Here is a 14,043-nt window from a genome sequence, read left to right as displayed (position 1 = left end):
GATCCCAGGTCTGAAAGACACAGATCTGCATAGTTCAGCTGAAAAGTTGACAAAAAGAGAAAGGGGGGAAAGTATCCTTCACAAAACACTGCTATATTTATTCTTCACTGCACAAAAGCCATGTTGTTGATTGACTATTTTAACAACAACACAAGCCTACTATTTCTATCATTGTCTTTCTCATAATTAAAACATTTTGTGAGAGGCTACTTTTATGGGTATCTCAGGCTGGCCACAAAGTAAGGATCTGTCTTCTTCCACTTATGAAGACCACAGGTTTAAGTCACATGCTCACCCCCTCCCATTTCTTTTAATGTAGTTTTAATAAAAATGTTTAGAAAATCACAATCATTATACTTAATCGCTAAAGTGATATATGAACACTTCAGTGAGTTATGGAATCACTAGTACATTTCTGAAGAATAGAAAAATAAGATCCCAAAATGTTCTTCTCTTGCCAGTCCTGAAAACATTTCTATTTGGGGGAAAATTTAATGTGCAAAATTGAAGCTCCATGATTTCAATGAGAACTGGCCTTTTAAAAAATGTTACTGTTTCTGTCCTAATGGAAATATTAACTTTTAATAAATAATATGAATTGTTTTTAAGGAAAAAGTTGGGAACAGAATATAATGAATGCCCTACATAAACTCTATGAGAAACTAGTGAGGGTTCTGATGATAATGCCATTGAGGGGCTAAGTGCCAACTCTGTAGTGCCTTATGTTGTGGAGTTTCCATATTTCTTGCTATTTCTCAAGTTAAATGAGAAGGTGTGGTGTTGTCAGATTGTTAAATTCCCTGCTTGTGTTAACATTTAACAAGTCTAAAGGGTTGCTTGGCTGCGTGTATTTGATAGGACATAAATGTCAAGGAAAAGCAGTATGATTCTGGCAAACATGTGAAATTATACTCCCTTCCAATGATACTGAGCCAAGGGCCACATTAGTCACATATCTGCTCAATCCCCAGAGGGAAAGGACCAGGAATGAATATTTTCTTAACTGAGCACTGCATGCTATGTGACATCTCAGGGTAATGCTGAAAAAAAAAAGTGCTATAAATTTCCATAAGGTTTGTGGTAAGATATTGTGTTAGGCTAGAATTAAACCCAAAATTGAAATACAAAACACATAGGAAACTAAAAGTAATATAGAAAACAGGAAAGAATAGCTAATATCAAGGGAAAAATACTTGCAGTATCTAATGATTATTTTCTAATATTCAAATGTACACACCACACATTGTCTATGGAATATTGCCCAGAAAATTAACTTCATTTCCCCAATACTGGAAATTGAACTAAGGCCCAGCACATATCAGGTAAATGTTCTACCACTCAGCTATCCCCAACACACTTTAAACTTTTACAGTTTATCAATCAAGGTCTTACTAAATTGTCCATGCTTGCCTTAAACTCATTCTGAAGCCCAACAAGCTCAGGAATGTGTGATGCTCTGCTTCAGCCTTCCCGGTACTAAGGATTAAAGAACCCTTCTGGCATTAGCTTCTTGATGACTTCATATTCTCATTGTGACTGTTTCAAAAAGGAGTGATGGGCCAATTGCTAAAATTTTGTGTTATGCTTTGAAACTCTACAGGACTTAACCCACAAATTGCTTTTTGTTTTGTTTTCTTTTAAAGAGACTTAAAATATGCTTAGACTGGTAGGTTATTTCCTTTAGAACTGAACTGACAAATTTGTTTTTAATTCTGGTATTTAGGTTGAACATTTTACTTTTCAATGATAGAAATCTTTACTTTTATTGTTTATCCATATTTTCATTTTTCTGTTTAAAACTCAATTGCATGTTTCTATCAAACAACCATCTTACATCTAATTACTTTTTAAATTTTAATGGACAAATAACATCATAAAAACAATGCTACTAATGTAGATTTAAATATATTTTCTTTATCTCTTGTGTCTTTTTTCCTGATTTATAAAATGCATATACTTTACTAAATTTAAAGAAGAGAAATCTACCTTTCCTGATAATATTTTATATTTTCAAGATATTTTATTCTAATATTTTGTAGTTTAAAATTCTTGGCAGTAGGAATTAAAATAATTTGAAACTGGGAGACAGTCAAGGTGATATATAGACATACCTGCAGTTTTATCTCATCTTTGCATGCCCAGACTTTCATGTGTGATGCTCTTATTTCTTCTAACCACAGTAACACTGAATGACTATCACAGTCCTTTCTTATATTGGAGGAATTTTGTTTCCCATTCCCAAGCATTTGGGTAATGCCCCTCCCCATGACCTCTTGCTTTTCTTTAGAAGATATAGATTGAGCAGTAAAGCTTATGGGGACCTTTATTTCTGAGTTTGTTACTCATAGAAAGTGACTCTTCTCATGTGATCTACTTTTCAGACTTCAAATTAGAAATCAATACAGGTTAGGTATAAAAGCTAGGTATAAATGGCATAATATATGAAGAAATTTTATAATAGTTTTTGGTTCATAATAAATGCTCAATAAACTCAACACATACTTAAGAAAGATATGGTACACAAAGTATCTATTCCTTCCATCTTCACAACCTTTTAGTTTTATGTCATTTTTGTAAGTGATACTATTTTGGCGTATACCTCTGACCTTCATATTCAGAATAAATTCTTAATGTATTTTTGCCATTTCACACAAAATTGGGCGATAATTTACTTTAAGGGTCTATTTGCTTATCATTTCATTTTTGTGTCACAAAAAATTTAGTTACTATTTACGTTTTTTAGCTGGTATCATCTTTTCTGCTGGAAGGATCTGTTGGACCAACACTTTCTCAGTTCTTCTATGTTTAGAAGTGAGTTTATAGTGTTAATGTAGAGCAGTGCTGGTTAGTTACAGCAGAGCTCACACTGGGATACTTGCTGTGATTTTTAAGACCTTAATTTGCTGATTTCTGGTGCTAACTTTGCTGATAAGAAGAATGCCAAACTATTCCCTTGTCATGTAAATGACTTACTTTTCTCAAAAGTATCTTAAATTTTTCTATAACCAAGAAGTTCTGAGATTTCACTAGAATATGACTAATTGATGCTATTTAACATTCAATGAGCCTGTTCAATTATAAAACTCATAACCTTTGTCATTTTTGGGACCCCCCCCCTTCTTAGGTTTTCTTCTTATATAACTGCTACTAGGATTTCTGGATCTCCTTTCATCACCAGGTTCAGTGTATCTTCCTGCTCCTCTTCTTTCTCTTCTTTTCCCCATGCCACCTCAATAATATTTGATTGTATTAATTACCCAACTTACTAAAAAATCTCTAATTATGTCATTTACTTCCTCTGTGAAAGTTTTCCCCCAGACTTGCATTGCATTTTGGTGTCATTGACTTCTGTCTGTTTTGTGTATATCTTTACACACATTGCTTTCTCTTTTGTTTTCCTTCCTTCCTCTCTCTCTCTCTCTCTCTCTCTCTCTCTCTCTCTCTCTTTCTCTCTCCCTCCCTCCCTCTTTCCTTCCTTCCTTCCTTCCTTCTTTTCTTCCTTTATTCTTTTCTTTTTTGAGACAGGTTCCTCTGCAGATAAGGCTAACCTCTAACTCAGACATCTATCTGCCTCTGCCTCCCAAGTGCTGGGATTAAGGGAGAGTGTTCTGTTTACTATGCATACTCAATTATACTCACTTTAAAGTAGTCTTACATTTTGTAATGGCTTGGTTTTTATTTTATGACATTTATTTCCACTTATCATATATATATATATATATATATATTTTTTATTTGATAATTCATGTTAAATATCATTTACTTTTTAAAGGTCAATTTTAAACCTTTGTATGCCCATATTTAGTACATTTGTAATTCTGTGATGGGAAAATCCCAAATCTTCTATCTGATATTTACTCAGCCTTAATATGTTACAAGAATGGCACAAAACTGAAGCAAATATACTACTATTTGAAATGTTTGATGATTTTTCTTTATCTTCCAAAGCAAGAATGATTTAATTTAATAGTTTTGATTTCTTCCCACAGGAAATAGCTAGGCAATTCTTCAAGTAGTAACACTTTTGCTATATAATTTCAGGGATCAGTACAAATGGGTATATTTTCAATTCTTTATTCCAAATTTTGGAAGAATTTGAATGACAATCAGATAGAAATGACAAGAAATTAGAATATGCACTTGACAAGCTTGGTTTGCACATTGGTTCTCAGCAGTCTGTACCACTTTAGCTCTGTGTTCATGTTTGAGCACTCATGGGTAAATGTGTTATTTCTCATCATCTCATTCTCTCCCAGTCCTTCTCATACTATCTACACACACAGAGAATAAATGAATGGGTAAATGAGTTAGCATATTTACCAAATACCCACTAACTTGTTTGCAATATTTTATTCTTCAGCTAATAATTCACACTAAACTTTATTCTATGAAACAAGAAGAAAGTAAATTCTACTCAACTTTCACAAAATTCCAAGAGTTTGCATTTTATCTTGTATTTTTATCCCTACCTGTCTTAAAATTGTGTGTATATAACAAGGTAAAATAGGCTCATGGATCACAAGTTTCCTTACAGACTTTTATTATATTTCATCTTTTGCTGCTTTACCTAAAGCACTGACTCTTTCCTCTGGTCTTCATTTCTTTTTTCTTTTTTTCCTTCTGGTCTTTATTTCTTATCTTTATATAAATCCCAATCAAAACAACAGAAAGAATAGAATATTATATTTTTATAGGTTAAACATGGTGCCTTGGCATTTCTTTACGTATAAATTTTTTTTTATTTTATATATCTATTACAATCATAGTTCCCTCTCCCTCTCTCCTTCCCCACTCCCTTCCATGCTCCCCACCCCCCTCAATTCCCACCCCCACCCCCACTCAACAGGGAGGGTGATGCCTTCCAGGAGGGATCATCAAAATCTGTCAAGTCATTTGGAGTAGGGACTAAGCCCTCGCTCCTGCCTCTAGGCTAAGGGAGTATCCCTCCATGGGGAATGTGCTCCCAAAGTCATTTTGTGCACCAGGGGTACATCCTTGTTCCACTGTCAGAGGTGCTTTAGATGACTCAGGCCTTCTAACTGAGACCCCATGTTCAGGTGGTCTGAGTTGGTTGGGCAAATTTCTCCCAAAATCTCTCTTTCCCTCTTTTTTTTTTTTTTTTTTTTTTTTTCTTCTTACATTTGAATATTGGAATTGGTTCTCAATTTCCATTTGATTTTAAGGATTTTTATTCAAATTGTTTGCACTTTTTAAGCTTTGATAAAATGCTACAATTCTGGGTTCTCACACTTCTCTCCCTGTATTTTCTTCAGCTTTTTCAGGTCCATTTGGAATTTTTTAAGTTATTGCAATACATTTGTTTTTCTTATTTATCCTTGTTGTTGTCAAAGAAATATCAAAACTGTATGTGAATGTTTTGTGAGTGCTCATTTTTATTGTCTTTATATTAGCTTGGATGCTAATCTTTAAGGCCCTTCAATTTTCTCCTAATAGGATCAGCAGAAGGTAATAGAAGGGTGTCAATGTCCTGCTGAGTTTTAGAGATAGGAGTTTTTTTTAATTGGGTTGAGCTCTGAAGGGAGAAAGGTGTTGAGAAGAAACAAGCAACTTCACAAGAGAAGGAAGTGTTGGGTTTTTCAGGCTGTGAGGAGGGAAAAGAATCCCCAAAGCATCTGGATCAATTATTAACTTATTTCTTTTTAGTTTTTAAGATTTATTTATTTCACAGTTACAAGACAACTTACAAACTCCATATATTCAGTGCAATATATCTGTTTTTAAATTAGTAAAGTGTGAAGAGGGGAGATTAAATTTAGACTTCTAAGACATCAGGAAAAAATGCAGTGTATGTATCAAAATGAAGGTCATTAACATCTTGCATAATGATTAAAGCAAAGCTGTATTTATAATTCTAACATACCCAGTGTCCAAAGTAAGTATGGGGGAATGAATGAGTGTTAAGATTCCTATTGTTATCAAGATGCAGCCTACTCAGGAATTCAGACAATTTCCAAAGTGTGAAGGTCTTGAAAACAATTTTCCCACAGAGCCTTCTCACAGGCATACTATACTGAGATAAAGTAGGGTGAATCTTCAGTAACATCTCAATATAAATAGTGGCTATCATTTGGTGTCATAAAAAACATGTTTTATATAATTGATTCATCATATTCATAAAATGGAAAAAGTAATGTCATATGACTTTTTATAGTATGTTTTCATCTAATCAGAAAGTGTAATTTCAGAGTAAAATCCAGTGGGACTGAACTGGCAGAAGCATGCTTACCACTAGAATTAAAGTATCCGAACTCACACCTTGACTTAAGAATAAAGTCTTGGCTCTTAAGCAGACCTTGCTAATGCAGTGGTGATTCCTATCCAAATAAACAAAAACAAACAAACAAAAAACCTTGGGGTTTTATAACCAATTAGAAATGCATATTCCAATGAATGCTGTAAAAGTTAAATAACAGCCACAGTGAGCATCCAGCCAAATGTTTCTTTTCTGACTTGAATATGTTTGCAAGTTACACAGGTGAGAAGGGACCTTGAGCACTGTTTGTTCACTGCTGCATCATCGGCTCCTCACATGATGTCTGGCACCTACTAAAGGTTCAATAAACATTTGAGGAATAAAGGCATGGGTAAGTGAGTGAGGCAAACCTGTAAGTGGCTTGATTTGCACAGGATGGTTTTTGCATGGTTGGACAGCACAAAAAGATTCTGCATTTCAGTAGGGCTCTGAAATGTGAACAGATCTTCTCTTTGGCCCATTACATGCAGATCTGCATGTAAAAGCAAGTTGTTAGCCACTCAAGCGAACTTAGAAATCCAAGACTTAGCACTGAGGCTTCAGGAATTTCTGATGCCCAGATATAATATGAAACTATTGTTATTGATTTTTTTCTCTTTTGAAGATGTTAAATTCAGTACATGTTGAAATGTTTATGCAATTCTTTAAGGAACATTCACATGTACCTGGTTCATTATTCTTGTGATCTCTTGATGTCTCTATTGTACTCTAGAAAGCCTACAATTGCCTGTTGCTTCTTACCAAGGCAAAGAGTTTCTTACTTTATTTCATTCCTCAATAGCCTCCTTTTCCCCTTGTTTTCCTTATCTGCATTGAAAGTCTGTGCTTTATAGTGTGGAGAATAATAACACCTAAGGATTCCAGTTTGAATTGCAGATTCCACTACTTATCAGCAGTTTGACATTAACTACTGGTTTCAGTAGTCTGAAGTATTCTCTGTACTACCTCTAAGGATGAGTTGTTTTATGGTTTGAATGAAGTAACCTATGTTATGTGCACAAGTGGTAAATATCACTCTTCCTTGTCATTACTATTCTACCAGAATGTCTTTTCTAAAACCTAAATCCATCCCTGCCCATCCTTGATTAAATGTTCACTGCTTTTCAGAAGTCTAGATGATATCCTCACTTCCTTTAACACCCCATCACCCACCATCACTTCCTTCTTCCCTCCCTTTATAAGGAACCTCTTCTGCATACAGTTACACAACTAAGTTTGCTAGTCTCTAAGAGTTAGATATATTGTTTATCCTAATGAAAATTCCCCTTCCTTCTCTGGAAAAAAGCATTGTTATCCTTTTTTTTTCCCTCCTCTGCAATAATTTCTAATGCCTCTTGCTATAATAATAATTCTTCAGTTTACATAGACTATATAAAGATGCATTTTTGTTTTTGCTTGTGTGAATTTCTCTAGGCCAAAAACCCTCTTTAGCTAGGTCCAAATCTCAGAATACCTAGTTTACAATGAAGTTGCCATTTAACATGAGCCTAGCCCAGAGTTTTCAACGGCTTAACATGTTTCATGATATTTATTGAATTACATTTATCAACTTCCTTTATTTTAGAGGAGATTGGCTGCTCCAGAGCTCCTTGCTGCTGCCTGCTGTGGGTTAGACCTGGGATGTTCAGGGTTCTGTTTAGAGATTGCCACCAGGAGCTGGCATACTGGCAATTATAAGTAAGAAGATCTGCTTACTAAAAACTGTAAGATTTGCCAGCAAAGGGTTTAGAAAAATGATTTTCCACCACAGTCACCCATCCTTGTTTCCTTCACTTCCTATTCCAAATCTACCAATGGAGAGGAGGCGGAAATGTAAAGAGTACATTTAAAAGTTTGCCAATTCTCCCTCTCCTCTAACCCAGAGAAACACTGCACCAAGCCTGCAGCCCTCTAAATTACCCCAGAAGAGGACAAGATTCACAGCTGCCCAAACTTGTCCTGAGTTTCCTCCCATCCCCCATCCACTACCCTCACTGGTTTTTAGGCTGTGGCTGCCCACTCCCCATCTCCAGCATCATCCCCATCCCCAACCAGAGAACTGCTTCCAGACTTTTTGTTCTAGGACCTCCGTGATTATCAACAAAAGATGCCAATCAGACAGCGTTAGCTGCATCATTAAATGCGCAGAAAAACACACAAACAAACAAAAAAGAAAAGAAGAATCATGTTTAGGATACAAGGAAAAGGAACACAGCAAACCACAGTGCAGAGAAACTGGGCACACTCAGGCACGTAGGATCCCCTGCATGGAGACAGCAGGTTGTAACTGACTACCCGGAGAACGCGGAGCACCCTAGACAGGAACTTTAAACGGATTGAAATCTGTTGCCTGTTCCACTAGGAATATTGTTTGCAAGGCACAAGGTGTCTTTTGGCAGTGAGTGCCCTCTGCGCATGCGCAGGTCCATTCGGGAATTACTGCCCAGCCGCCGACTAAGTTGCATTCCTTGAATCTTCGCAGAAAAGACAATTCTTTCATCAGAGTTAGTAATGTGGACAGTACAAAATCGAGAGAGTTTGGGGCTTCTTTCTTTTCCTGTGATGGTTGCCATGGTTTGTTGTGCACACAGGTGAGCTGCCTTCTCCAATCTCTCTCTTTTTTCTTGGTGTTTTTCTTTTTCTTTCTTCTTTCTTTCTTTTTCTTTTTTTTTTTTTTCTTTTTTCTTTTTCTGTGCCTGCTGGATCATATACCTTGTTATTTGGGGGTAGGTGTGCCTGGATCTTTTTATGTCTGTTTGCAGTTTGTGCTCAATCTGAATACAGTCCTTACTTCTTCCCTTCAGCTCCAATGAACCCAGCAACATGTCATACGTGAAAGAGACAGTGGACCGACTGCTCAAGGGATATGACATTCGCTTGAGGCCGGACTTTGGAGGTAATGCTTCATCATTTTTCTTTCAACCTGTAACCCTTCCCTAGTTTCCCATTTCGGTCAAAGATAATGCCTCCTTCCCTATTTTACGGTGCCTGTAAATGTGCAGTACTACGCCCTGAACACACACACACACACACACACACACACACACGCACGCACGCACACACTCAGGATCCCAGTCTCAGGTGGACATATCCTCAGGCTGAGCTGCCCCTCTCCTTAACCCGACACACCCTCTGCACTGTCACCGCATCACGCGTGTGCCCACACCTGTTTTCCCAGGCTGTCCCCTACAACAGGGATGGGGAAAGAGAGGGAGCCTGTTTAGCCTGTAATTAGACCTGGGAAGCCTCCTATGTCCCCTCAGCTATCTGCCACTCAATGATTGTCTTTGCTGTTATCCACCTCCCCGGCAGGGCCCCCGGTGGATGTAGGGATGCGGATCGATGTCGCCAGCATAGACATGGTCTCCGAAGTGAACATGGTGAGTGGCCTCCCATGGCTTGGCGAGCCGCTGAGCTTACGCAGATGCGAAATGGATCCGTTCTCTGTCTTCTGCTTTTCATTGGTGGTCACCTCGGCCCTGGTCCCCAGGGTCCTACTCCGCGCGTACGCCCCACTCCAGTACACACTGTCCATCACCCCGCAGTTTGTATTTCGACACACACACACACACACACACACACACACACACACACACACACACACACACACAAGGGTTACTGCGGTGTACCGCACTATTTTGGGAAGGAAGAGGGACTGTTGAGCCGGTGGATTGGCTGGGGCGGAGTCTGAACCTTACTTTAGTCGGGTCTCCCTGGGTGCGGGGCTGTGCAGGACACCATCTGCCGGCAGCTCGGTGGCCTGCACTGGGGTCCGTCCCCCTGACCAGGGGTTTGGGTTCTCAGCCACAGGCCAGACACAGCCCCCACATCTTCAGATCCAGCAGCCTGCTAGCCGCAACCCACACAGCTCAGCCACCAAGCTAGCATGGCAAAGCTGGAAAGTGTCCCCGTCCCTACTACAGAATCTAGCACGGTGTTTGGCAGGAGCAACAGGCTGAGATGAACAGTCCAGGATTCCTAAGAGCACAAGTGCCCAAGCTTGCTTCTGGGGATATTATACAAATGCATGGGAGGGTACATGCGTTTGTCTTTCTGCAGCTTGCAAGTTTTAAGTTGGAAGAGAATGAGTCGAATCAAATGGCTTTGCTTTATTGTAGTAACCTAGGCAAGAGGAAAAGATCTGATGGTTAAAAGGACTGAGCCAGGGGAGGGGTGAATTAGAATAGTCATTAATATTAAGGTATCTACATTTGTAGTCCCTCCCTCCCTTCCCACTCTTCTCTTATCTTCATGTCCTAGCGTTTCTATGGGGCTATTGTAAAAAAGTACTGAAGTCATAGCTGCCACTTTTGCTATTGGTTGTTTCCATTCACTCTGGGAAGCCGTTTTCTAGTTGTTCAAGGTGAAAGAATGCCTGTTGCTTTTCTAGAACCCACCACGCAGGGAACAAATAGATCTACAGAAACAAAATGTCATTTTTATTCCACCTTGAAAAAAAATTACAGCAACAGAAATTTAGATATACTGAGTAACTTAGAATAGGATCCTTTAGGATTTTCTCCATTTCCATCTGTAGCAGATACTGAATTGTTCATTTCATTCCTAGTGGGCCATTTTATTGTAAAAGGCGAAAGATTTAGACGATCTGAAGAGAAACTAGAGTATAAGAACCATTTTATTGTAATATGCTGAGGCTTAAGAAATTTCCTTTTCATCTTTTAGATTATATCAGGAAACAATAAATATTATGTTTATAGATCATTCAATAGATGGTATAAGTATAAAATGCGTAGCTTTGGAGGCAGAGTTGAAACTCTCACTGTCTTCAATGGCTTATTTAAAATATTATTTTATAATGTCTCAGACTGTTTGGAATATCTATCAAGTGTTTTTGACTACTACACAGAAAAAGAGATCCATTTTTTTTCAAATTTGATTAAACAAGTTTTACTTAGTGAAGACTTTTTAACAGACAAATGTTCTGTTCACATGTGTGCTACTACCCAAAGCAACTATTTACAAACATGCAGAGAAGCATAATAAGATGTGCATGCATACGAACAGTTGCCTATGACTACAAAGGCAACCGGATATATTAGCTTAACAATTAGTGTCAGTGCACACATTATGAAAATTCTTTCTTGTTCAGTCATTTTTCTGGCATCCTGTAAACATATCCATAGATCAGAAGGCAAATCGACAGTGGTCTATGTCACTGTAATATGTATATACATATTTTTACAAACTTTTAAAACTTAACTGAATATATAAGTTGCATAAACATAACAACCATCACAAGCTAAGGTTAATGAAAATATGTGGGGGGAGGCAGTCTTGTGAAGGGTCAAGAGGATGCCATGTACAGAATAGAGATAGTTGATTCTACCCATAATATCTATCAAGAAGGGACTGTTCCACAATGTGATTTGGCCAATATACATAGGAATAAAGGTCTTTGGGAAATAAGGTGCATAGCTTGTTATTGAGCACTCTTCTGTAACATGATGGGCACCAACTTACCTGTGATTATATGTTAGGGAAATTTCTACAAACTGAAAACCAGATAAGAATTGACAATAAAATAGCACAGATAGTATTTAATGAAAATGTAAGTTAAATGCTTTACTGCAACATTTTTGGTCATTATTGTTATTACCTATTCTATGGCTGGGAGCATGACATGATAATTATGCATTAAATTAATGGATTAGAGAACTAGGGCTCAATTAATTAATTAATTAATGATAAGGTTCTTATTTAAATTTGGAACAAGCTTGTTTTACATGTCAATCACAGTTTTCTCACCCTCCCAACCCCCCACCCCACCCCCTTTTTGCTCCCTGGGAGGGTAAGGCCTTCCATTTGTGTCTAGCTGAGAGACTATCCCTCTATGTGGAATGGGCTCCCAAAGCCCTTTCATATACTAGGGATAAATACTGATCCACTACCAGAGGCCCCATAGACTGCCCAGTCCTCCTAAATAACACCCACTTTAAGGGGGTCTGGATCGGTCCTATGCTGATTTCCCAGTTATCTTACTGGGGTCCATGAGCTTCCCCTGTTTTTGTGGGTAATCTAAGTAAAATATGCTTCAAAATTTGTTTATAATACTGCCCACTTTTAAGGTTAACATCAGAACTTCTTTCTGACTAATGTTCTTCAGGATATAAAATGTGGTTCCAAAATTAAGAAAAAGGAAATTGTTATGGTAAAGAATATGTACAAGAAACCCTAAGATTTATCAATACATTACTGTGCAAAACTGATATATTTTATATATTAGTTATAAATTAAGTAAAAGAAAAGAAAAATAATTCATTAGTTCTGAGAAGTGAATTAAAAACCTTTAGAGAATAATTTTTATGTAGACGACATATATATAATATATATATATATATATGCATTATATATAATTGAAAGTTAGACTTCTTTATGATATTAACTATTATTGGTTCAAAAAGAAAGTTTTCATTCTCATTATGAACTTTGTGGTAAAGTGACAGTAACCACATAGTGTTACTATTTTCTAAAATCTTATATAGAAAAAGATCTTCCACAGTTTCCATTTATTGTACATTAAACACTTCAAATCTTTGAATTTTACAATTTCTGTGAAGCTCTACACACACACACACACAATCCATAGCTCATTAGAACAGGAGGCCAATAGAATGAAAGGAGGTAACGGCTCCTAGCAATCACTTGTAAAATAACTACCATAATCTGCTCAATTAAAGAGGCATTAACAGACAGAAGTTCTTCCTTTGAGTAGTATCTTGGAGAAATATGATGTAGCCTACAAACAACCAAGGAGCTAAGCTTTACTATGCAGATGTTCACAAGCTGTCCCTTCTCATGTAAGGGCCTCTTGCAATTATCAAGATGCAATTCTAGATACAGTTTTCTTTCCTCAAGCTAAAGACATGATGATCTGGGTGTCCACATGCATGAAACTATACATGTAGATCTCTGACTCAAACCAAGATACAGTACAAGCTATTTCTAGCAAGAGTAGCCTCTTGTCTTCACTGTTCTGCAAGTGCAGAGATGAATGCTCTTATAGGATTCACAAATAGTTTCAACAATGACAAGTATAAAAAAGACACAATTGTACAAATAATGCATAAAACAAATTGAACTGAACAGATATCTATGTATATTCCATATTGTTGCTCTCTTAATATTAGATTCCATTGGTTCTTGGTACTTCATCCAGCTATGTTTAATTGTCATCACCCTGGTGACTCAAGACAAGAACCACCTGTCAGAATACCTCTCTGCAATAATCTTTCATCTTCTATGCCCCAGATTCTTAATCGTAAAGGCATATATAAATCACCCCGAGGCTCACAAAATTCAAATTATGAATCTGAGATTTGATATGGGTATTTGATAGTCTATATTTCTCCTGAAAGATGTCAATTGCTGGTGTGTAGACAGTACTTTGAATATCAAAGTTGAAGAGCATTATTCTAATGTTCTCTTTAAAAGTAAACATTTTGTTTTACTTTTGATTTTCTCTAGGAGTATGAGTATGTCAAAATTTTATGTTAAGTTTGAAGTTATTTACTGGTGATTCTACTAGGCAACAGTACTCAAAGGGAAGATTACTTCCATAATTAAAGGTAAATAAGAGTCAAAGAGACAAAGAGCCTAAAAGATGTAGTTCAGTGGAAACTGAAGTCTTCCTTTATCAACAATTGTTAGTCAGCTAGTGCTAAGTGGGGAAAAATGTCAAGTGAAATAGCATATATCGTATCATATATATTGAGCCAAGCCCATAATAACATAATCTTTTCCCCTTATGGAGTACCCTTCACTAATTCAGA

General features: G+C 37.0%; 1 protein-coding gene across 2 annotated transcripts in view; it reads left to right on the top strand.

Moving 5' to 3' along the window:
* Gabrb1 (gamma-aminobutyric acid type A receptor subunit beta1) overlaps positions 1-14,043 on the top strand; it is a 455,282-nt gene that overhangs the window by 23,384 nt on the left and 417,855 nt on the right. Inside the window, exons 1-3 of one of the 2 annotated variants that reach the window (XM_051198075.1) lie at positions 8,493-8,844; positions 9,058-9,149; positions 9,566-9,633. In XM_051198075.1, coding sequence (XP_051054032.1) covers positions 8,765-8,844; positions 9,058-9,149; positions 9,566-9,633 — 240 coding nt within the window. In that variant the 5' untranslated portion in view covers positions 8,493-8,764. Of the gene's footprint in view, positions 1-8,492; positions 8,845-9,057; positions 9,150-9,565; positions 9,634-14,043 lie in introns of those variants that run through there. The other variant, XM_051198076.1, reaches the window with a different exon arrangement.

The sequence above is a fragment of the Phodopus roborovskii genome, unplaced genomic scaffold (genome assembly GCF_943737965.1).
Source record: "Phodopus roborovskii unplaced genomic scaffold, PHOROB, whole genome shotgun sequence".
NCBI classification, from domain to species: domain Eukaryota; kingdom Metazoa; phylum Chordata; class Mammalia; order Rodentia; family Cricetidae; genus Phodopus; species Phodopus roborovskii.
This window is presented reverse-complemented; position numbering and strand designations above follow the sequence as displayed.